Raw genomic sequence first — 24,435 nt, 5'->3', positions numbered from 1 at the left:
CCCACCCTCCCCTCGGCCCCTGGTTTCTTGTCATTCGTGATTAATGGCACTAGGGCCCCAGCGCGGCTTACGCTGCCAGTTCCAGCGATGTTCCCTTGATACTTAATGAACTCTGACAAACTTCTTTTCCCTTGCTCTGTTGTTCCCTTCACCCTCCACCAACCCGCCCCTCCATGTTTAAAATGCACGACACAGAGCTGCCACTGCAGCACCTTGGGGTTAGCTCTGGCCCTTTGTAAATTTCTCAAGAGGCCAATGTCTAAAAATAAAGCACCACAGCCATTTAAGAGTCGAGACCTTTAGTTCTGTATCTCTTCTTTTGGCTTTTTTGGTCAGTGAAGTTGAAATGAACTTCCCTTTTACATTTTCTTGACCAAACGTTGTGAATATTTAACCTTATCAATGACAGATCAACATTCCCACTGGCTGCCACATTGGAATGGCTTCTACAATGTTAAAACTAAACTGTGATTGTTGTGGGGAAATTTTCTTTTTCTTTCTTTTGCTCCTGAAGTTGAAGCTCAGCAGCTCAGATGGTCTCTGTCTCCATCTGCTGTTTACTTGAAGAACGTCTGCGAAACGTTTTAGTGCTTTAATTCTTCTGAACCTGAACAAAAGCAGAGCACTCCCATTGTTTACTGAACTAGAAAACTGGACACGTGTGTGAAATAAAGGGGGATATCAAATCAGAGTTTAAATAGTATCTCTTTCTTTTATTTTAAAGATTAAATTGTAATAAATGACCGTGTAGGAGTCATTTCTATGTTTTGTTTGCAGGTTATTACGTTTATTTAAATATTGATTGTTGTTGCTTGATTTGAACAATTGGTGGAGCACAAGAACGCTGAATGGAAATTCAACGTTTTGGGTCTGCGCCGTTTCACTCCTATTCCACCTGTACAGTAATGAAAATAACACCGGAACATTATGCTCATGTCATCAAACAAAGAAGTATCCCATCTTTTCCCCAAAACAAGTTCATTCATGCAGAAACTAAGTTAAAATAATGTCTTTCATAAAATAAGCAAACAGTACAAGCAGGTAATTCTAATCAAGCAAGAATAATTAATAATAATTCTGAATCTTTTAATCAAAAGAAGACTAACCCTTTTATTTTATCTGATAATTGTTGTATCTTGTGTCACAAGAGCACGGAATACAAAATTAGATATTCCAAAATAATTTGACTTCAGAATTTGAAGCTGAACTTGCCGTATCACAAGATGCAGAACTTTGTCAAATGAGTTAGTTGGTAAAACCTAGTTTCACATCTCGTATATTAGAGCAATGTATATAGTCATTTGCATGTGACACCATGAACTTTGTCTCAACGTTTGAATAAAGAAGGCTGCAACTTATCCCTCTGTTTTTTCGGTTGTAAAAACTGTTGAATTGCTTCCAGTACAAATTAGTGGAGGTATTGTGAAATACCAGTGAAGCAGATGTTTGGTCGACTCATTAACTTGAGACTTTTAGCACCGTTTTCGTGGCTTCAAGAAGGAACTGAGACGGATCATCTGGAAAACAAAACTGACTATTGCATTAACAAAAAAAAGCAGTTTCAAACAACATGTTGGGAATCATAGAAACATTTCCATGTTTTTGGCAGCAGAACTGATAGTTTTGGACCTTTTTCTGTTGGCAAGAGCTTCTTGTGTCCCTGGTGGATTTACATAATAAGCATGGGAAGGGTTTTCAATCCAGCCACTTTTATGTGACTTACTTGTTGTTATCCATCTAGTGGAATGATCGGTGCTAATCATGTGTCTTTCTCACTGCACTTAACAATACATACATCAAGCCAGTTAATGTTTTTTATGATGATTGCAAAGCTACTAAAGCAGCTCAGCACAAATTCATGTCAGATTCGAGTTTGTAAAAGAGCAAAGCAATGAAACACAATAAATACAATAAAAGCTTTCATTGTCTTACCCACTGAACACCTGTTGATGTTTGCTGTGTGGTGGACTAGTTACCCATCCAGGGTGTAACCGGCCTTTACTTTATAGCTGGAAATATTCTAGTGTCCCGCAACCCTGAACAGGATGAAGCTGGATTGAAGATGCATGGATGCCCGGGCAGATGGATACATGGATGCATGGGTGAACAGATGCTTGGGTGCATTGAGACATGGAGGCATGGATGAATGGATTTATGTGTGCATAGATACATGGATGCAACATGCTGCTGTCAGAAGGAGCAACAGCCCAAAGTATTATTAAATTCCAGTTTGCCTCCAGATGCCAGTAAACGAGCCACATGACGAAACAAGTATACGAGAATAGAATAGAATAGAATAGAATAGAATAGAATAGAATTTTAGACGACATGTAATACACACACCGCAGTGCTGTTGGGATAACAGCACGTTAGGGGGCGCTCACTCAGCCTTTCGGCCGTCCTGCACTTGACTCCACGGCAGAAGAAGAAGGTGGAGGGGAGGAGGAGGTGACTGTTTTTCATTCTGTTTCACCTCAGAGGGAAACTTCAGGTAAGATCTGCCGATAAACACAAACATGTTTCACGAGCTGTTTAATCTCTGCTCCCGCGCCTCTTCATTGTGGCATTAAAATGTAAAATAAGGCGAAGAAACCAACATGAGGTCTGTTGCTAACTTGCTACGTTTTCGAAAGGCAGGGCTACATTTGGCCGTTTTATTGTGCATCATTATTGATTGAAAAAAGTACAGGATCAAGTATTTATGACGGTAATAACATCATTAAACAAACCTACTACATGACGAGACTCCTGACTGCCTGCTTGAAGTAATATAACAAAGTAAATCATGCTAATGCTGTTAGCCCGGAAGTGCCTGAAACCGAAGCCCCTTCAAATATTGTGACATTTTAAGTTGTCGTTATGAAAACACGCATATATTTGTCTGGTTTGAGAACATTTTTCTTGAAAATTAAAACTTAACGGTGTTCCTTTTTATTCGGAATACTTATTTCTCAAAAAAAGAATCATTGTATCGTTAATTGGCTAGATGTAAGCATTTCCGGGAATCAGTAAACTGTTTGCATCACTCCTCACAAATCTGTGACTTTCTTTCCTTCTCACTAAGATAAATAAACAGACATATGACGTTTTACTAATGCTGTGCAGGATGCCAGTTATGTCAGCTCCTATAGATTCCCCAGAAAATCAGTTTCTACTAGATAGCCTTAGATCATTTATACATATTGTGTCCATAGGGATTGATGATGTCAGTACAGTGTTTAGCTTTCTTTACAGCATCCTTGCTAAAAACAAACAAGACAACAAAGCCAAAATTAATAGAGATTAATCAAAAAGATAAGTACAAGGTGAGCGAAGTCACTAATACATTTCAATAGATGGAAAGTTCTTTATTTTCCATGGGTAAATTGAATTTTTCAGTTTATCAGAGCATGTAACATATAGCATCACAAATCTTCTCAGCTATCATACACTTACCAAAATAGACTGATATTATGATGCATACATGAGAATAATCTGAATGAAAGTGATAGGGGATGAAAATCCAGCTAAAACCAGTTTAAATCTACCTTAAACTTGTGTTCCTGCAGCCTTAAAGCAGCAGCAGGAAGCGTTGGTTGAGGCAACGTCTCAAGTAATGTGGATGATTTCTGATCATTTATATTTAAAATCTGTACAACTCATCATTTCAACTGAAAAGTGTGAGACCAGTCTTATACAATGTACAGGTCAAAACTGCAGTCTAATGCACATTATAGATATGTGTTTAAGTCTTTGGGGGATGGTTGTGGAAAAGAGAGGTGTGAAGTGAGCCTGTTGGCTGACTTGAATCCCACTGCTGACCAGTTACTGCTGCTCCTGATCAAGGCTGTCACACATTGACTATTTAGATTGTAAGTCTGCCATACAGATCACATGAGCCTCTGATGTGACCCCAGATAGAAGCAGGTGAATCACACTCGTATATAAATGTATAATGTATTAATCTTTCTTGGAACCATTCAGACTAAAGCAACCTGGTCCAACTCCTTAAGCTCATGCAAGCTAAAATAAATGAACATATAATATAAAGTGGCATTTATTTTTGTTGACAGTATTTTTAAACGTATGTTCAGAGAAGTTGCAACATTTCCCCACTTTAGCCTCAATCCTCTTTAAGTGTGACAAGGTCACAGAGTCCCAGCTGATACCTGGCTAAGCCTGAGCTCAGAGGAGATAAACCCAGTGAGTAAGAAGCCAGCGCAGTGTTACTACTGCACTATGCTGGTGGAGTGTTTGCCTGCCGGTCACTTGTAGCAGCAAGAGTCTCTCAACATTTGATTGTAATCTACGTTGCCATTGTGAAAAGGCCTCAAAAAAGAGGGAAGCTGCCGTTGGTTAATCTCCTCATGCTGTCTTTCACTCTCTCGCCAGGATGGCACAGTGGGGTGCCATATTCTCCATAATTGCTGCTCTTGGAGGAGCTGCGCTCTTAGCCTCCGTGCACAAGATCGACGAGGGACACACCGGAGTTTACTACAGGTGAGCCTGCATTGTTTTTAATTTTGAGTTGACTGGTGTTTGTTGTAAAACTTAGACTATAAAGAATAAAGTATCTGCTACAAAGATGTTTGCAATAAATGTTAACAGTTAACCAGAGGGTGGCGTAATTATTATGGTATCAGGGTTTCCAAAAATACCAGCTGTGTGTACTTCAGAGTCTCTTCACCCTCATAAGTCTGGGGTATTTTAATCTTTATTACCCGCTCAGGCATGTTGTAAAAAGTCAAGTTCACAGCAGGATGGATGAAATCAGACCTTTCCTGCTTCAATGGCAGACGTTCACATAAACATCTCTGAGACAGACTGTGATTCACAGTGGTGTCAGTTGAACTCTCTCATAAAGTTTATCTGATTAAATATTAACTCTGACCCCAAGGAAGTCAAGTCAAGTGTGTGTGTGTGTGTGTGTGTTTGTTTCACAGGGGAGGAGCTCTTCTCACCGCCACAAGTGGTCCCGGTTTCCATTTGATGCTTCCGTTTATCACCACGTACAAATCTGTTCAGGTACATCATGTGAACTCGCCTATTTTGTCTCTGTCTGAAATCTCAATTATAGAATTCCACTCTGGTGGAAGTGACCAGTCATGTTTGGATATGTTGAAACAACCCATATCAAAACATGATTATACACAGTGGTGTGAACAAGTGTTTGCCCCCTTCCTGACTTTTTACTTTTTTGCATTTTTTCCATACTTAAATGTTTCAGATCATCAAACTAATTTAAACAGTCAAAGATAACACAAGTAAACACAGTGTAGTTTCTAAATGAAGGGTTTTATTAATTAGGAAGAAAAAAATCCAAAGCTCCATGGCCCTGTGTGAAAAAGTGTTTGTCCTCCAGCTCCTGTTAAAACTAAACTCTGGTTGATCACACCTGAGTTCAGTTTCTGTAGCCACACTCAGGCCATTACTGCTCACCTGCTCTCAATCTAGGAATCTCTTAAATAGGACCTACCTGACAAAGTGAAGTCGACCAAGAGATCCTCAAAAGCTATAGACATCATGCACAGATCCAAAGAAATTTAGGAACAAGTGAGAAAAATAGTAATTGAAATCTTATCAGTCTGGAAAGGGTTATGAAGCCATATCTAAAGCTTTGGGACTCCAGCGAACCACAGTCAGAGCCGTAATCCACAAATGGCCAAAACACGGAACAGTGGTGAAGTTTCCCAGGAGGGGGCGGCCGACCAAAATTACCCCAAGAGCTCAGCGACGACTCACTAAAGAGGTGACAAAAGACCCACAACCACATCTAAAGAACTGCAGGATCTCTTGCCTCAGTTAAGCTCAGAGTTCATGACTCCACCATAAGAAAGAGACGAGGCAGAAATTTCACACCGCTGTATGATGATAACTTCATTTAAGTTTTTCTTTGGCTTAACTATTGGCAAAGTCGAGTCGAACGGTGTGTGAGAAACAGAGTTTGTATTGTGCAATCAGTTGATGGTGCAACTTTGATTGTTCTGTCGACACCTAATTCTTTCGTTGGTGCAATAAAAGGTTGTACTGGGACAGAATAAATATATGTATAGATAAAATGTCCAGTTTAGGTAAACAGTCTGTTAGTTTCATTCACAAATTGGTTTGAACAGCACCACAGCTGTTATACCAGTTCATGTCTGTAGTTTTAATATTTAAAAAATATAAAAATGAGATTTAATCATCATATTTTAATCTCCAGAACTGCTGCTGCACCCATAAAGTTTCCAGCCGTTGTTTAATAATCACGTCATTCTTATGCGCTCTAAAAGACAAGACTGCGATAATACAGCACTGTGTAGGAGCATCAGAGAGCAGTTCTTTTTATATCGACAGTTGTTGATGTTGTGGCAAAATGTTAATTATTGGAGACTTCCTGCAGAGGTTTGACGATGATCTAGGAAAAAGTCTGTAAAGGCTTTTATTCTGACCGCCAGGCATTTGTATACTACAGAAGATGAGATGGCTCTTATTTCCTGTTGAAGGAAAATAAAGAGCTGTCAGGATGATTGGATCCATGTGATGTAACTGTTACAGTGAGAAATTTGTGCTGATGCTTTTTGTCATTGAAATGTTGTTTCAGCTCTTTACTGCGTTGGGTTACATTTCATGATGCAGAGCAGCGCTTCCTGCTGCTGCGTTTTTCCTTTACGTTTCACTGAAATCCAGTTTTCTCCCACTGTATCATATAGACTGACCTGATTTCTCACAGCGCTGATGGACTTCCTCTCTGCCCCGCTGACGTGAACCTGGTGTTTTTGTAGTGACGGCAGGGAAACAAAAAGAAACCGTTGACCCGCAGACTGGAGTAACGGCTGATCTAACCTTGTGAATGTGTCTTTTTCTGGCAGACGACGCTGCAGACGGACGAGGTGAAGAACGTACCATGTGGCACGAGGTGAGCTTTCTGGCCGCACCGGCTCTGATTGTATCAGATGTACTCCTGGGATGTATGGCGCTCACCTTTCATTTAGCAGAGTCCAAAGGCCTGCGAGCACACGTCTGCACCACCGCCTGCACCCTCTCATTTCAGACTGGTGTTTGGGTGAAAGTGACTTGATGTTTTGTGTTTTCTCTCTTCCAGTGGAGGCGTGATGATTTACTTTGACCGCATAGAAGTGGTGAACTACCTCGTTCCGTCTGCAGGTAAACTCACCAGCGTTCAGCAGCATCACAACGGAATCTCTACCTCAAACTCAAGATGAACTTATAAGACAATATTTATAAACAAACTCCAGACATAAGGAACCTAATTGAACTTTATCAAGAGAAATCTTTTCAGCATTGACAGAATCAGAACAGGGACATTTCTTTTAGTTGACATTGATCAACCATAACATTATGACTCCTATTATTGGTAGTTCATCTTTCTGTTGCCCCTTTAGCAACATACTTATCAGAACCAGCATCAATTCCTTCAGTTTAAGCTCCTAAGCAACTTATGGGCACAAAACAGAAAAGCTTAAATGATTCCTAAGTGTTTATTCTTAATTAATGAAGTACGTCACAGCAGAAGAATGACATTAAACTTACTGGATTGAGATTCTCCTGTTTGACATCATTTTGGTTTGCGGATCTCCTGTTTCCTTCCACAGTGTACGACATAGTGAAGAACTTCACCGCAGACTACGACAAAGCATTGATATTCAACAAAGTTCATCACGAGCTCAACCAATTCTGCAGCGTTCACTCTCTGCAGGAGGTCTACATCGGCCTTTTCGGTGAGTCTCCCTCACTGAGGGACGCCAATTCTCCGGCTGGGAGTCGGTTTATTCTCGTTTGTTCCCACAGTAAACTGTGCGGTTGAAGATTTCTACTTCTGGTCATTCAGGAAAAAACTCCTGGTTTTAAGAACCAACCCCTGTGGAAACGTTCATTCAAGGTCGTGACTTACTTGGAAAAGAATAAGATGTTAAAAAAAAGAGGGAAGTTGATTGGGGAGACAGAGATTATTTCCCAGAAGGCCTTCTTCCTTTTAGAAATTCAGAAGAAAGGGGATTTAACAACCATTCATGAAAGCCAATAACGCAATAAAGCCAATAATGTAATACTTTGCCAGTAACATAAATTAGTCAGATTGTTTTTTGTTGTTTTTTTTACAACTATGATTGAGAGTGATGCAAACTCTGTTTCCTCAATCAATGAATGAGTATGCCGACTATCCCACGGTAACCATCGCAGATAGGTGTCTTATTGTCCAATTACATAACATGACTGGTTATCCAAAGGTCTGAAATCTCAGCTCCTGCAGGCACATTTACCGAAACACTTCTGGATGCGTCAGGCCAGCTTCTTCTAGAGGAAACTAAAAAAAATGTATATTCTCCTTTTTTTGCTGATTTCATAACTGCTGATGCCCTCGGGCTTCTTGCTGTATTGGTTCATCACTTCGGCCAAAAATAGCAACAAAAAACCCCCAACAAATTTATCCTCAAGAAATGCAGCCCTTTTTAGATATTATAAAATTATTGGCTACAGTTGAGACATTTTGAAAATATTTTTTGATGTAAATTAATTACGTTTTATTTCTGTAGCACTTTTCACAGATTAAAAAAGTCTACTTCAGTCATGTAACTGATTACACTATTGGCAGATTATTACTTTATTGGCTTTATTACATTAAAAAAGGCTCAATTTAATTCCCTTATTGGCAGGTATTATGTATTTGGCCATTATTGATTGTTGATCATGGTAAAAAGAAAGTACAAGAACAGATTTATTTTAATTAAAAGGTACTGCGTTTGGAACTTTAGAGTTTAAAGCAATCCAGTATATGGAAATTGGACACAGTAAAAGCTATAGGATCAGCTATGATGTCAAACCAGGAGTGTGATAGTTACACAGGCAATAAATAGTTACTTTACTACTAAGTGTCCACAGAGCGCTCGTTCTGTCCAGAGCTGTTTCACATCAGGATTCTCAGTTCTTTCATTGTGAAACGAGAAGCTCACCACCGAGCTACACACCTCAGCTTACATGAGAAAAAGCACGTGTGTCGTGACACTGAGTTCAGAGTTATGAGATGTATGAGGGTCACATCTCATAACTCTGAGTATAACCTAACTACTAATTCCAACTACATTCCCGGCATTTTTAACACGTCTGCATAAACAGTGTGTCGTCGTCCTGCAGCTGAAGGTTCACAGCACCCCGACTTTATAGCTCGTCTCATTAGACCACAGCTGCTCTGCATATGGACGTTGGTAACGTGAAGCTGGATGCTGTAACTAACGGCAGGATGTCGATACTCGTTCCTCAAATGTCCAGACACATTAAATCATCAGTTACCGTGACGTAAACACGATGGGAAATTTCTGCCGTTAGGATATTTTATAAGCAGCTTCTTTTGATGAGCTCTGTTGTATAGAGTCAATCTTCCTTCAGGCCTTTGTCATTAAATGATTTACACTAAAAATATAAAAAGATTTGATGTGTGAGCTGGTTGATTCACTTCTCCAGGATCCCAAACTAATAAATTTCATTAGACGAACTTCTATCTTTTTAAGTTTATCTAGTCCCGGTTGAGATAATGTAAACCTCATCATCTGGCTGCCTCAGCTCAGCTGGTAAACATCACAATAATGATCGCATTCATGCATCGAGCAAATCTAAGTAAACACAAGTGAGACGGAGAACCGTCTTACAAGCTGTGTTTGAGGTTATAGTATTGCTAACATCTGGTCTTGCCGTGTTGCATTAAAAAGTAAATCGGACTGCTTCTAAATAAACCTCATCCATCACATTCACACAGCAATGCACACAGCTGCCATGCAAGCTGCGCTGCACCACTGGAAGCAACTTTGGATTCAGAGTTTTGCTGAGGGAAGAAACTGCTTTTGGTTCAAATGAATGAAGTTATGTGATGGATAAACAGGAATTGACATTGCAGCATTGAAAATTGTTCAGTGTTATTCTAGAAATGAGAACTTTGATGTTTATTTCACTCCTTTTTCCTGCCTCAAACTTATTTACCTCCTATATGGGATCTGCAGCTCAGGTGGTAAAGCCAGTCCCCTTCAAATTAAAGTGTGTGGATAGATTCCTGTTTCTGCTTGTCCGTGTATTCATCACTGTGTAAACAGAGGAATGTAACAAACAATGGAATCCACTCTGAGAAAAGTGATGAAAATGCACTTTGTACACTCCATTATCTCATCGGTAAGATTAATAATGTTTGACATACATTAAAGCTTTTAATGTCTTGCACTGTCTTATAAAAATGCATTGACAATAAATAGTCAATAACAAATCAGAGCGCTGTGGCAGGTTGAGGAACCTCTGATGACATAAAGCTGATGAATATGGTACTTATTTGCTTTGTTAATGCAAACGATAATAGATGATGTTAAACTCTGGTGCAAGTTTTATCATTTCCACTGCCGGGTTAAGTTAAAAGCACTTTTTATGTTTTTGCTTGAGCAATACAACAGATCTCAGTGTAATAAACTGCGAGAGTTTGGAAGCAGTTAGTGGCGCATCCATCGTTGTACAAGCAGCATAATAAATAGTATCTGTGAAGGATTCGGTATGACCCTATCCTTTGCAAAGCTTAACCTAAGGAACGCCCTCATGTCACCTCCTCTCTCCTTGTACTTTTCACCCCAACAGACCAGATTGATGAAAACCTGAAGTTGACGCTGCAGGAGGATCTCACCTCCATGGCACCAGGAATTATCATCCAGGTAAAGCTCGGAGACAGTTATGATTCAATCCAGGGGCAGACGCAACATTTTTCTCCAGCTGGTCTCTTTCTTTGTATATTTTCACTGGTGCAGCCATTAAAACTCTCCTTCCTCCCAACCATCCATCTTCTATCGCGTTTCACCGAGTCCAGGCTGGGAACTATTAAAGAAACTCATTACATTTCATTGTAACTGTGATATTCCCTTCAGAAATGTCAGTTTTTCTTCAGTTATGAAGTATCTGTAAATACAATTACAGAAATATGCTAAATGCACTGTATCAAAGTTTAGTTGTGTCATAGGAAAGTATGATGGACACGGAATGTATACAATGGTGTTTTGTAAAATCGTTATTATTTGGGTTCAGTGGTTTTCAAAGGAGAAAGCTTGTAACAAGTCACTCTTTGGTTTTTGGGACCATAAATCTGCTGTATGTGTGCAGATTGGCTAATAATTCAGCAAATAATGCTTTTCAATGTCCCCACATTTTTCCAGCGTGTAGTTACTTGTTCAGTTAATCACATATTCTAAAAACGATATAATTATCTTAACGTTGCAGGCTGCCATCGGTCGTCCAAGGTTTGGTTTTAAACAGCTTTGAGATTTCATGCTGAAACACAGAGCCAGATTTCTCAGTATTGTTATCACACGTTAGTTCCACCTATCTTCTCGTCTACTTTTGTTATTTTAGAAACTACACTTTTCTCTGGGCCAAATTATAATTACATTGGGAGCTGAGGGGGTTATTGCAGCATTTCTTGAGAAAGAAACAAAAAGCAGTGTTCTTTTGGGAAACATATGGTCTTATTTTAACAGAGCAGGTCGTACAAAGGTCCAGTCGTGTTATTTTAAGTGAGATTAGTTTGTTGTGAAGTCGTGGCCTCGGTTCAGCAGTGCCGTATGTATATAATTGTTCATATGAGTGTTTTGTTGATTACAGATGGTTTCGATCCATCTTGACCTTAAGGGTCACGTTCTGTTGGAAGTGCTGGAACTTCATCTATTTACCCACTCAAAAAATGGAAATCATTATTACAGATTTTGACTTTCCTGTGTTTAGTGAAAGTGTGACAGCTGGTGTTCAGAACTGAGGCTGTTCACCAATTTTATAAACGAGAGAAATTCTATTTATCGTTCACTGTCTGATCCTGACTGCAAAGCTCACCTTAACAGAGTATTTTCTGTCATTGACCAGATCAGTTTGAACCTGTTCGTCATTCTGATGGATCACATTACTTGTGCAGATCATTTGTCTAACAGAGGACCAGACTAGAAAAAAAGCTTCGTCTTAAATGGGTCGGAATCTTGTAACACATCCTGTCTAGACAAATTTAAAAGCAAACCAAATCTGGATTACTGACCTCTTTCCCTCTGGTACTCAAGTTGTGACATCCTCATCAAAGCAACAACACAGCGAGGGAACAAAGTCCTGTCTTGGAACTCGGTGGATTTCAGAATAGCAGCCATGTTTGTTGATAACAGTTGTTTATTATAATGACATTTTGACGATGTGGTGGAGGTGGGTCAGCTTTACTCGCTGTTCAGAGTCTGACCACATTCTGCGGTAGGCTTTATGCCTCTCTGCCGATCTGACGCCAATGGCAGTCTGTTGCCTCGACGCCGCCATGAACCTTTCAAAGTGCTGCGTCTAGGTTGTATGAGCCATGATGTAATTCACCACCGTGCCGCTAGGAGGCGTCGAGTTTCTGAAGCATTGGTCGTGAAATCGCACAATGAGCAAGAGCGAAACTTTGATCAAGCTGATCAATATTGAACAACAAAGTTCAATAGTGCAGTGAGGAGTTGTTCTGTACACCCTGAGAACAAGTCGAGTCAAATATTGGGAGAGAATTGTGTTGTAAAGTGAAGCAATCCCAACCTCTGCAGTGTGCGACACTTTGACATGTAGTTGCATCAGGTGACACAGACGCTCTGCTGGGATGGTTTGCGGCGTTGCGACAGCGTCGATGTGACACGTTGCCATAAATTGTAAGGTTGGTGGCGCTCCTGATCCTGTTCCCCATGACGTGTGTATCGAGCAGTGTGACATGGGAACTAATTATCTTACAAAAACTACAAACTGCCAGTTATTGTTTGAGTCACACAACAGTTTTTGTTGCCTAAAGATAGTTGTGCAACCACATTGCTTCTGTTAAACGCCAAAATGTAAGAAAAACAACCCAGTGATTCACAGATGCATGCACGTTGTTTTGCAGTTTAGTCATCGAACCATTTAAAAACAGCAGTTGTAAAAACACACCGTGCCTTGAAGATAGAGGCCCGTAATATGCACCTACAAGTTATGGGATTGCGCCATTTAAAGCTACTTGTAAAGTTAATCCATTTGTGCAATCACCATCATTATTGATATTATCTCACCATGAACATGAAATAAGAAGCTCTTTCAAGTTTGAATCTGAATTCACTTTGGTTTCAGTTTGGATGCTACTGTAGTTAACATCACGGAGTCAATCTCTTCACTTGTAATTCAGAGTAATAATCACAGTTAATTGCTTACAAAAGCTCTAATTTATGCAAGTTTGTTCATGATTTTTCACTGTAAACTATGAGTGGCATGAAGCATGTATAGTTTCATCTGGAAACATCTAGATTTATTTAAGAAGTTGGGAACCAGGCAGTAAAACCTCGGCTGCATAAAGCGTAGCTAATTAATTTGAACATTTCTACCAATAAGATCGTATGGTAATCCCAGTCACTGTGAGACTTTGGTCATCTCAGATTGAGGATGAGCTGTTGTGAGAATATCGCTTGTTGCTTAAAATCTGTAGTCTTATGTCCAACAGTGTGAGAGGATTACAGACTGCAGTTGTCATAATTGTGCAACCACAGACGAGCCCAGATAATCTTTGGTGTTTCCCATCCAGGTCACAGAGCATCTAATAGTAACAAGTAAGGCAGCAGCAGTGCTTTAAAGATGTTATCCAAAGTTAACTTTCTACTGGTTTTCCTATCGTACTAATCGTCCCCATACCTGGACTGACGCCCCAGAAGTGAAGACAGTCTGTCCTCTCTCTCCTTGGCTTGTTTCAGGTTTTAAAAAGTGTGTCGCTCCAACCAGCCAATCAGAAATCAAACCCTGTATAGTGTCATCAAGGGAGGCCATCCCTTTGACTCCTCCTACAATTAGGCAGCTCTACTCTGGCACATGGCACCACGAGAGGAAGTACTTCCTCCTCTTCCCAAGATGGGCATGTGTGGGCGGAGCCAGTCCAGCTCACACAGACACAGCAGATTCTGAATGTAGCTCCTATGATCCAATATTCAAATGGGGGAAAATCAAGCAAAAGCAATAAACTTTGAATAGTTTTAGACCGAGACCATGTGAAAGTGTTGAAAACTGGATAATAGATCTTTAAAGATGAAACTAGCAGCATTAAGAAGTTGTTAATGTGTGCAACACTGCATGTGAAGTCGTTTGCAATAATGTCCAATGTCTCAGACAAAAGACGGACAATGCTCGCCATGTCTTTGATCGAGACTTAAACTCTGCCGTCACGGGAAAGTTAAATCTGGGCTTTGTCTTCAGTCCGTTTCCTTATTGAAATGTTTTTCTGTTCATCAATGCCACGAGGACAACCCATTTGCTCTTGGTTCACTGTTTCTTCCTTGAAGGCAGCCGTGGTGCACCGTGATGACTACAAGGTAGTGTTGCTATGCTTGCATGGAGGGTGATACATTCATGAAAATGTCCTGTTTTCTCTTATTTTTTACAAAACTACAGTTTTGATTCATACAGAAGACTCATACTTAAAGTATTTAAGGTGTGGAGATCATGACCAGTGTCCTTCTCTTGGAGGGAAATCACAATATGATGAAGTTATCATTGTATGTTTTCTCTCCTTTTCGACGGTGTGAGGTTAAACTTAACTCAGGTTTTCAAGTCTGAGCACAATGCAGCAGGTGATAAACCTAAAGACTTAACAACACACACGGCCTGTAGTGGCATTGGATTAATTCTCTTTTCTTCTGAAAATACATTGAGTACTGCAGTACTTATAAAGGAATTACATTTAATATCTGCTGAAATGTTGTTGATCTGATTGGTTGCTTCATGTGGAAACCATCAGTCTTCTTCACTGAAACAAGCTGCCCACAAGTTTCCCTTCTCGTCAGACTGGACAGCGGCTTCAACCCCGACACACATGAAAAGTAACGACAGCCGAATCAGACCGTTTTTATTGAAGAGCGTTTTGACTTTCCCTCTGTAAATCTGCTCTGCCGGAGCAGTTAAGTAGAACAGAAGACAATGTTTGTTCTGAAACGTTAACGGTTGAGAAACATTGTGAGCAACTTCAAAAGGAGCCTGAGTGTATTTTTTAATCCTCGGGTGGATTCAGCCCTTCACTTCACCCTCACAGATACAAACATTTCATTCCTGAGCGCACGCACACGCACACGCACACGCACACGCACACACACACACACACACACACACACACACACACACACACACACACACACACACACACACACACACACACACACACACACACACACACACACACACACACACACATGCCTGAGCTTTCCGGTAAATCTCCAGGCCCAGTTAGAATAATAATTGTGGTCCTTTCTGAGAAACGGTGTTTAGAGTATGGGGAGTCCTTTTTTTACAGAACGGTTTCGTTTCTGGGCTTGTCTCCAGCTTCCTTTTTTTGTTTAACAGCTCCCCTGGTGGTAAAAGTTTCTTTTTATAGTCGTGCTCTTTCTTACTTTCTTCTTGCATCTTCATCTGACCCGAGTGTTTGTTTGTTTTCAGGCGGTTCGTGTCACAAAGCCAAACATCCCGGAGAGCATTCGCAGGAACTACGAACTCATGTGAGGTTTTATTTTTGTATTTATTTTATTAATTCATGCCAACAAGGAATGTTCCTTGACCCTCAGTCTGTATTGTGTATTTACTTTCCCTCTCAAATGAAAAGACCTGAAGAGCTTCCAACTCGTCCTGCCAAGGCCAGTAACTGCTGCTTCATGTCAGTCTGTGAAACATCCTCCTCATGAATCAACACCACTTAGTCACAGCCCCTTCGATAAGGAGACAAAATAAACTGTAAGCTTTAGTCAGATGCAGGGATGCTGCGGGAGCTTTGGAAAGTAAAACACACAAACTGTCACTTAATCACAGTTTCCATCTTTTATCTGAAGCAAACGTCCATTCATCAGCTGGTTCCTGTTACCAGCAGGCTGGCGGCAGAATGCTGAACTCAAAGGTCTCTCAGCTCCTTAATTCAAGATTCACTGGCTTTATTTATCCCCATTGGCAACTCTGTTATAATGAACTGACAATAAACGTCTCAATCTGCCAAACATTCAGACCCTTGTCAGTGACGACGGGTCATTTCTGGGAAGCAAAGCATCCAAGTAGCACACATGGACCATTTAAGATACTCGGGCTGGGGATGATTAGATATGATATGTAAGAATTTAATGTCCCATATAAAGCCTCTAAATTAATTATAATATTATAAATGAATCTAGGAATTGGCAGGTCCAAGTCATTATAATGGTAAAACGGATACTGGTATCAGAGCATCCCTAATTCTGATGTTCCACTTTATTGGAAAGAAATACATTTTCCTCTACACTGCAAACATCAATGTAATCTACATGTTAGTGTTCATACATACAAGCTTAACATTAAAAAAATAAAAAGTACATTTAGTCGCCCAGTATGAAAGTTCCTGCTTTCAACAAAACTTCAGTGTGAGTCTGGTCCTTCCAGGAAGGCAAAAGAGATGCAGTGTCCCGTGGGACATGAGACATGGGAGGAAACTGGATCATATGAGGTGCATCGTTCCATCACTTCAACGTCGATCAGCAGTTTGTAGCTGTTGTTTCTGTGGCAGTATGTAGTGAACTGTAGCATATTAAGTGCACTGCTTTATCTCGTAACATCATGCTTTAAGTAAAGTAACTAATCCAAAGTAGCTAAATGTGACGGCACTCTGGTGAAACTCTTTTTCTTTATTGCTGTGAATTCCAGCACTTGGTCTGCAACTCCTCCGGCTTTTAGTTTTCTCATTATGACACGAAGCGAAAAGAAAAGTTCAGTTTCACTTTACTAGTTAGTGTTCTCTGTCACAGCCTGACTCTGTGTGTGTGCGTGTGTGCGTGCGTGTTGTGTAATCAGGAAGTGATCTCAGCCCCTCTTGTCGTCCTGGCAGTCAGATAAAGTACCTCCGTAGTGCTGAGAAACAAAACTCTCGCTATACGTTTTGAATTGTGAAGCTGATCACAGAACTTTGCAATTTAAAACCTTCGATCACTTAAAAAAAAACTGGACTTTCTGCTCCTTTCCTTAAACCTCCTCTGTCTTGTCCAAATCATTTTACATGTTACTTTGTTACCAGTGGACACTTATCTTATTACACTATAGTTTATTTATTTCTTAGCCTGTATTCACTACTGTCAGCCCTTTATTAGTAGTACTGATTGAAACTTAGAACCAGGGATCCATGATAACTCCGTAAGGCCTCCTTTACCCGACGATTATCTTAATACTTTCGGACAGTACACATCTGAAGGTGATGCCAGCTGAGACTATTCACTGTTATTACAACTAAAACACATTGGTATGATTTTCACCCAGATGAGTCCGTGTGAGGATCTGAACGGTCTTTTTAAATCTGCAAAGCAGAGATTACGGAAAGAACAATGAAACATTACAAACTCATCGTTTTCAAAATGTTGCCATGTAAACGCTGAACTTTTCTGAAGAGAAAACACAAACGATGTTTTCACTGGAAACGTCCAGTCAATGAGCCTCGATTCCACAGATCATAAATATCCATCAACTATTTAATTGTGTTGCTGTCATGTAATTGTTTTACCAACATTGTTAATTTGAAATATATGTGGAAGTTCTCTAACTGAAGCACTCGCATGCTGAAGTGTAAACACTCCACGTAAAAGCAACAGGCACCTGTTTTAAATGAATTGAGGCTTTTACACGAAGGTCTCTATGGACATGCGTCTCTGCTGACTCAAGAAATCAAACCTTCCTTTTTTAATTTTAAAGGGATTAGCTGCAGGATGAGAAGCTGCTCCAGGCAAAGTTCTGTGTTTTGTTTAGTGACGGGATTGTTTTTATCTTTTAATGTAGATATAATCGGAGCTCTGGGTTGTGAACTGAGCCTCTTTTGGTCCAGAGTTCAGATTGTGGACTTGGTCTCAGAGATGGAAGCTTCTGGAAAAGTCCCAGCCAACTTACTTAAAGGCTCAGTCTGGCAGTCTTGAAGGTTTTTGCAGTGGCTTGTTGCTGCCCACGCACTTTCCATCATCGGCAGCTTTAGAAGACAATTAGCCACAGTTTCTGGTTACATAACGTTAAAAATGTGAGTTGAATTTGTGATGGAGCAGCACTTTAAGGTCTTCCTTCTGTCCCGCTGTGTTCATCTCCGGGCCGTGGGGGCTGGAATAGATTCCAGCTGAATATAAAGCCCGCTTACAAGACAATGCTGTGTTTTTGTTTTAGAAAAGTTTTGACTTTTGACTTTTTGAAGACAATGAAGTTTGTCTTTATGGCGAACAGTGGGTGTAATTAAACATTAAGGATGGGAGAACACAGACATTCTACTGGACAGACAAGGAAGTTGGATTCTGAGTGACTGTCAAGTATAAAACCACCAAGTTCAGATGATGGACTGGGAGTCATGACACTCTGGAGACAAACTTATTATTGTTACTCTACTGAGCATGTGCAGAACTATTTACTGCAGTTGTGGTGCACATGAGCTTTAGCAGTGTTTACACATTCTACACGGAGACCGACCACAAGGGTTTATAGAAAGTTGCGTTTTCACTCGTTTACATGATGATGGAGTTGGAGCGTTGTCGAGAAGTTCAGTACTGAGAGACGTTTTCAAAACTGCATTTTCATAGGGCAAACGCAGAGGGACGAACAACCACACACACACACAGGGGCAATTTCAGAGTCACCAATCACCCTTAAATGCATGACTTTCAGTCGTGGGAGAAAACCTGAGTATCTCAAAATAATCCACAGATTAATGCACCTGTTCAAACCCAACCTGGATTCACTATGAGGCAAGACTGCAAACCACTGAGAAGCCCCAGCATGTTCTAACGCAATCCCATTATGTAACCATCACAGGTTATTCTTTGGATTTGTCTCAAAGCTCTGATTTATGAATCTTAGTGAATATTGATTTTGAATAGTGATCAAGCTTCATGCCAACTGCTTTTAAATCAAAGAGCTGCTTTGTCAGTCTCCACTAACTGTCCAAATAGAAATTATTTTCAGTTTTCACATCTGAATCACAAACTACTGTATCAACATGCATATACATGCAGGAGTTTCAATCAGAGACACATTTGTGAAATATATTATTATATATTCCTTATTTGAGCTGTGTCTGCATGAAAGTGTAAAAGCAAATGGTGAAAGTTCTGCAGTGCACAGATGTGTTGTGTTCCTATTGGGGCTGTGCCGTCGATTGAGCCTCGTCCACTGAAGAAGAGTGGCTTTTTGTCCCTCTGGGGCACCCGGACCCTCAAACACATTCACTCACTACCTGGAAACACTCATTTTTACTGAAATCACACACTCATTTGATTATTTCTAACATTAGTTTGCGTTGTGTTTTACCACATCTTCCTAAAACCTTTGGACGGTTCTGTGAGGTTTGTATGAACATAAGACATGTGGTTTCAGGTTATTTAGTTCGGCGGTTATGTAACCAAACACAACAATTATGTCTGGATCTGTCAGCGGTAGAAGGTTTATGAAATGGTGCGTCTGTGTTTGCAGGGAGAGCGAGAAGACGAAGCTGCTCATCTCTCAGCAGACGCAGAAGGTGGTGGAGAAAGAAGCGGAGACGGAGAGAATAAAAGCTGTGATAGGTGAGCAACAAAAGAAATACTGAAACATTAACGGGTGGCAGTTCGTCATATTCTCTCCCAGGTGGAAATGTAATAAAAGCGATTTTGTTCTTGCAGAGGCTGAAAAAGTGGCACAAGTCGCAGAGATCAAGTTCGGACAGAAAGTGATGGAAAAAGAAACGGAAAAGAAAATCTCAGAAATTGAAGGTTTGTATCCTGAGTGGGAGAGAAACTGTCTCACTAAAGACAAACTGTTTATGACTAAACACCCCATATAACTGGTCTAATGGCACATCACTCACATCACATCACTCGAAGGCCTTTCTGCCTCCAAAGAGGATCCACATGAAGGTTTTAAGAGAAATATATCGATATATGCTTTATACTGATATGACACTTCTGTTATATGCTCATTCTATTTCTCTGACCTTTGAGTTTTATCTTTGAGCACCATAATCATGGAAACAGCCACCCAAAATGTTTTGTGTTTTCACTTCCTCAGTACCTCTTCTTTATTTTTAAGGATCCCTAAATCCAAATAGATATATGGATGCAATTATAAATCGGACATTGTTTTGAGAGTTTTATGCACAATATGTCACATTGTTTAGATAAAAATGTGTTTAACTTCAAATAACAGACAAAACAATAGTCGTAACATTTGATAAGCTGCTGGTTTATCAACCAAAGTCGGCAAGTTTTCCGTCATGCAGTACACGTTTGCACCACTAGATGGTGTATTAAGGCACTCAAAAGAGCAGGTGGAGGAAGAGTTGACCATCGAGCTGCAGGTAATAGCACAGCATCGTTTATCCAGTGGACCCAATTTAGAACAAAGTAAAGTCCAAAAAGCAGAACAAACACAAGTACAACAAAGAGATGACTGGCATTTACATAAGCCCCTTTTAAAGATTAAAAAAAATGTATTTGTAATTGTTCCATTTTTTTTTTCCATGTGCATTTAATTTAACGACACAAATGGAAAGATTTTTAAGTTGCATTCTTTAATAACAAAGTAACAAGTGTTTTAAATATATAAATGTACTGAACATAAAATGGTCAATAATTTCTCTTATTTCATCTGGGAATAAAAGACCATCTTTACTGTTTCTTAATTCACCTGACAACCACGTCATGTCGAGCTTTGCTGCTCAAACGCAGGCTTTCCGACGGGATAGTATTTATTGCCAAGAAGCATTGTTACAATAAAGAAGTATGTGGGGCACAGATCTCCTTGCTTTTTGTTCCTATTTCAGAATGAGTAAGAGATGATATGGGGTTGAGTCTTGAGGCATTCGGTGTGAAACCCAGCCAAGCTGACAGGACACGTTAGAACGACTAGTTACAGTGAAACGTTGGGTTTTTCCCCCCCGACTGTTCTTTCCACGTTGGTGTTTGTTCACCTCCAGGCATTCGGTGTTGGGCATGCCTTTACAGGCCGGAGTATTGTGTGCCTACATGAGTAACATCAGTACGCGAGCACACTGCGCATTTACTCACTGGCACAAACTGTAAAGGCGGGATCCATCAAAGCTCGTCCTCTTACGTGCCATATTGATGGTTTTAACAGAGTTGAGTCATGAGATGCTGCATCACCGTGAATGAAAATTAAAAACTGGTTTCGTGAGTCACAAATATTTATTTGCTTCACATTCTTTGGGCTTAAATTGTTTTTAAGTTTGAGTTCTGTGGTTGTGGTCAGACACACGTCCGTGGCTCTTTATTCCTCCCGACTGATCTTACAACTTTTTCAGACGGAGCGTTCCTGGCCCGACAGAAAGCCAGAGCAGACGCGGAGTACTACACAGCGCTGAGAACTGCCGAGGCCAACAAGGTGAAACCACAAAACACACACACACACACACACACACACACACACACACACACACACACACACACACACACACACACACACACGCTGCTAAATCCAGACTCCTGAATCATAATGCGAGTCCCTCTGTTCTTCCCGCAGCTCAAACTGACTCCACAATACCTGCAGCTCATGAAGTACAAGGCCATCTCAACCAACAGTAAGATCTACTTTGGGAACGACATTCCCCACATGTTCGTGGACTCGGCCGGGAGCTCCATCAAGGCCTCGGTGGCCATGGACGTAACCGGCGAGCAGATCCTGGACATGGACTAGTGATGCAGTGAGTCAGACCTGCAGGACCACCGGGGGGGGGTGGAGGACTTTCTCCTGCACATCCAGGAGACCGACGAGGCGCGAGCCGGCTGGTTGGCTGGCTGCTTCCTCTGAACAGACGCCTGCTGATGTGGGTCTGTATTCCTCAAAATTCTCAGAAAAAATAAAAAAGAAGAACTGTAAGAAGTCACGCTGGAGGTTTTACTGTGGTGAAATTCTCAGATGAGACGACTTGAGTTTTTAAAGCTTCACTTTGTCCCGACGAAGAGTTACGTCACCTACATTCCAGACTGAAAATTAAATGAAAACTAGCATCATCTGTGGGTGTCTGATGGCATCCTTTAAACTGCGGCCAGAAGTCACAGAGCAGAATCCTCACACACCACCGCTTCCAACATCTGAGCAACAATGACAAAGACGTGACTGGGAGTTACTAATTATTATTCATCGATTTGAAATGAGGCAGAATTGTTCTCATATTATTCACTCATTGTTCTCTGAAATCCATCTGTCGGTTTGAAGGCACAAACATTTCACAGGTTGAGATTATTACTTCAGTTTCTCGTCTCATCGTGGACACGAGCAGCCGGCAGTAACTTGGAGTAGATCTTCACTACATTTGTTTCTTCCTCTTGATAAGAACTCTTCTGAGTTTTCATTTGTTGGCTGTAAGCAGGACATCCTGCACAGTGGACACACCACAACCAACACTTCTGACTCTTGTTAATGCTAACGTAGTTCCTCGGCCTGCTTGTTTGGGGATCGTCACGCCCTGCAACAAAATGCACCGCCAACCGGACAGCTCCGCCACCTGACTGAATGTGTGTCGCTTCCCCTCCCAAACCTGCCTGGAACTTCCGCACAATGCTGTACTTTAGTTTTCTATTCAAGCAATACATTTTTTTGTTTTTTTTCTGAATGGAAACGTCAAGGTTGTGGAGCAGCAGGTTGGACTGGGGTTGGAGGTACTTCCCCAGGTCACATGCTGCTGATGCAAGCTGGTCTGATTTCATCACCATGATGAAATACTGACTCCTCACACAGCAATTTGAGATGAAGGAAGTGAACAGAAACTAATTTTCATGCATGTAAAATGTCAATATCTGGGAAGTTTAAAGTTTTTTTTGAAGACGACAGCTCACTTATTTAAAATCAAAGTTCTAACAACCACACCACTATGCGGCGCTAAATTCATAATAATCAAATTGGCCAGTTTGAAAAGCTAAATTCTTCCACGGGGAATCACCACAGCTGATATTTACGGCTGACGTCGGCAGACAAATGTAGTTTGGCGAAGGTTTCTGGCCAGAAGGTTCGCTCTTCTGTCATAAATCTTTTGGTGCAGCACTTCAGGACAGACGTGATCAGTAGAAGTTTACCAAACGGTCACACCACAAGACGTTTCAACCCCAGAGGGAAGCGAGCTGATTACACGTTTCTACATCGCCTCACAAACAAAGTGGAGTGCAGAAGAAGCTGTTACGCCTCTGAGGACGTCAGGGTTTATTTTGACTTGCTTGTTAAATACAGGCCCTGAGAACATCTGTAGACGAGCGCAGGGAGGATGAATGTACTGTAATATCATTGTTTTGTAAAACCTGAGGGATCTACTGAATATTCAACTGTGTGAAGCTGCGTGAGGTTTTTCTGTACGTGTGTAGCACTTCTTCTTTTCACTGTTAACTGAAATGATCCGATTTTTAAAGCAGTGGAAATATTAAATCTGCTGGGGTTTCTTTTTACTGCAGATTTGAATCGGAACCACCCGTTTCTATTGTGACAGTTTCCACCTGTTTTTACTGAAATGGTTTTGCGCTTGTCCTCGGTGAACCCTCACATGATACGTACGGTAGATTACCTTAAAGCCTTTGTGAGGAGAAGGAAGTCGTCGGACTTTTCAACATAAAGCAGTGGAATCTGAGGGGTTTTATTCCGAGTGTACACATTATTAGAGCTCATCATGATCCAGGACCAAAACTCAGACTGTTCAGTGTGAGTTGTTCTCTGTAGTGTGTGGATTTATTGTTAAAATGTTTTCTGGTGTTTCTGCACTGAACGCAGGTGTGTGAGATAAATGACTAAACTATGTCCTCCAGATGTCTTTAAGAAGTGACTCGTTTAATATTTGAGGCTCCAGGGGAAGTTGATTTGGATCAGATCTGTTGTGGGACGTGGTCGGGCATCAATTCTGGAAACCTAATGTGGGTTTTTTTTCGTTCTTTTTTTTTTGCAAATCAAAGCTGAAAGCCACTGTGATGAAATAATTCTGTAGTTTATTGACCTAATTTCTGGTAGAAACCTTCAGAGTTTTCTCTGTAAAAGAGGAACATTCGGCTTCTTAAAGCAACGACCTTCTGTATGTCTCGTTCAGTCTGCTCACATCCTGAGACACAAACGAACTTTTCCAGACAAATGTTGTTGCACTGATTCATATTGTGAATGTACAATCAATATATTGTCTCTGGACAATAAAGTACTGTTGTGTTCGTTTGAGAAGTCGATGGCGTTATGAAGATCTTTTTATTTGAAGGCGCAATGTGTTGTCAACAATGTTTCTTGTTATTGACTGAAAGGTATGAAAGTGTTTTTAATTCAATAAAATTCAAAGTATCTGAACAAGTTGGGAAAAATCGAGCAACCTCTATGCTGTAAGTGTGTCTGTCATGATATAGGATGTTTTGCATGTTACTGCTGATCTTCATTGTTTCTCTATGCGAGGAATGTGTTTTCTCTTCAGGATGACTGTTGGATTAAACCAGCTTTGAT

The 24,435-nt window shown here is 40.6% G+C and overlaps 1 protein-coding gene across 1 annotated transcript; it reads left to right on the top strand.

Annotated features, from left to right (window-relative positions):
- The first annotated feature begins 2,415 nt into the window (after positions 1 to 2,415).
- erlin2 (ER lipid raft associated 2) lies at positions 2,416 to 24,302 on the top strand. The gene is made up of 12 exons (XM_080467753.1): positions 2,416 to 2,491; positions 4,372 to 4,479; positions 4,923 to 5,004; positions 6,831 to 6,877; positions 7,064 to 7,125; positions 7,575 to 7,700; positions 10,588 to 10,661; positions 15,442 to 15,500; positions 19,453 to 19,544; positions 19,641 to 19,730; positions 21,278 to 21,357; positions 21,496 to 24,302. The coding sequence occupies exons 2-12, from the start codon at positions 4,373 to 4,375 to the stop codon at positions 21,667 to 21,669; spliced, it is 993 nt and encodes a 330-aa protein (XP_080323879.1). The 5' UTR covers positions 2,416 to 2,491; position 4,372; the 3' UTR covers positions 21,670 to 24,302.
- Positions 24,303 to 24,435: the final 133 nt, after the last annotated feature.

The sequence above is a fragment of the Lipophrys pholis genome (assembly GCF_963383615.2).
Source record: "Lipophrys pholis genome assembly, chromosome: 7".
Classification (NCBI taxonomy): domain Eukaryota; kingdom Metazoa; phylum Chordata; class Actinopteri; order Blenniiformes; family Blenniidae; genus Lipophrys; species Lipophrys pholis.
Note: the sequence above shows the minus strand (reverse complement) of the source record. Positions and strands in the feature narration are given on the sequence as shown.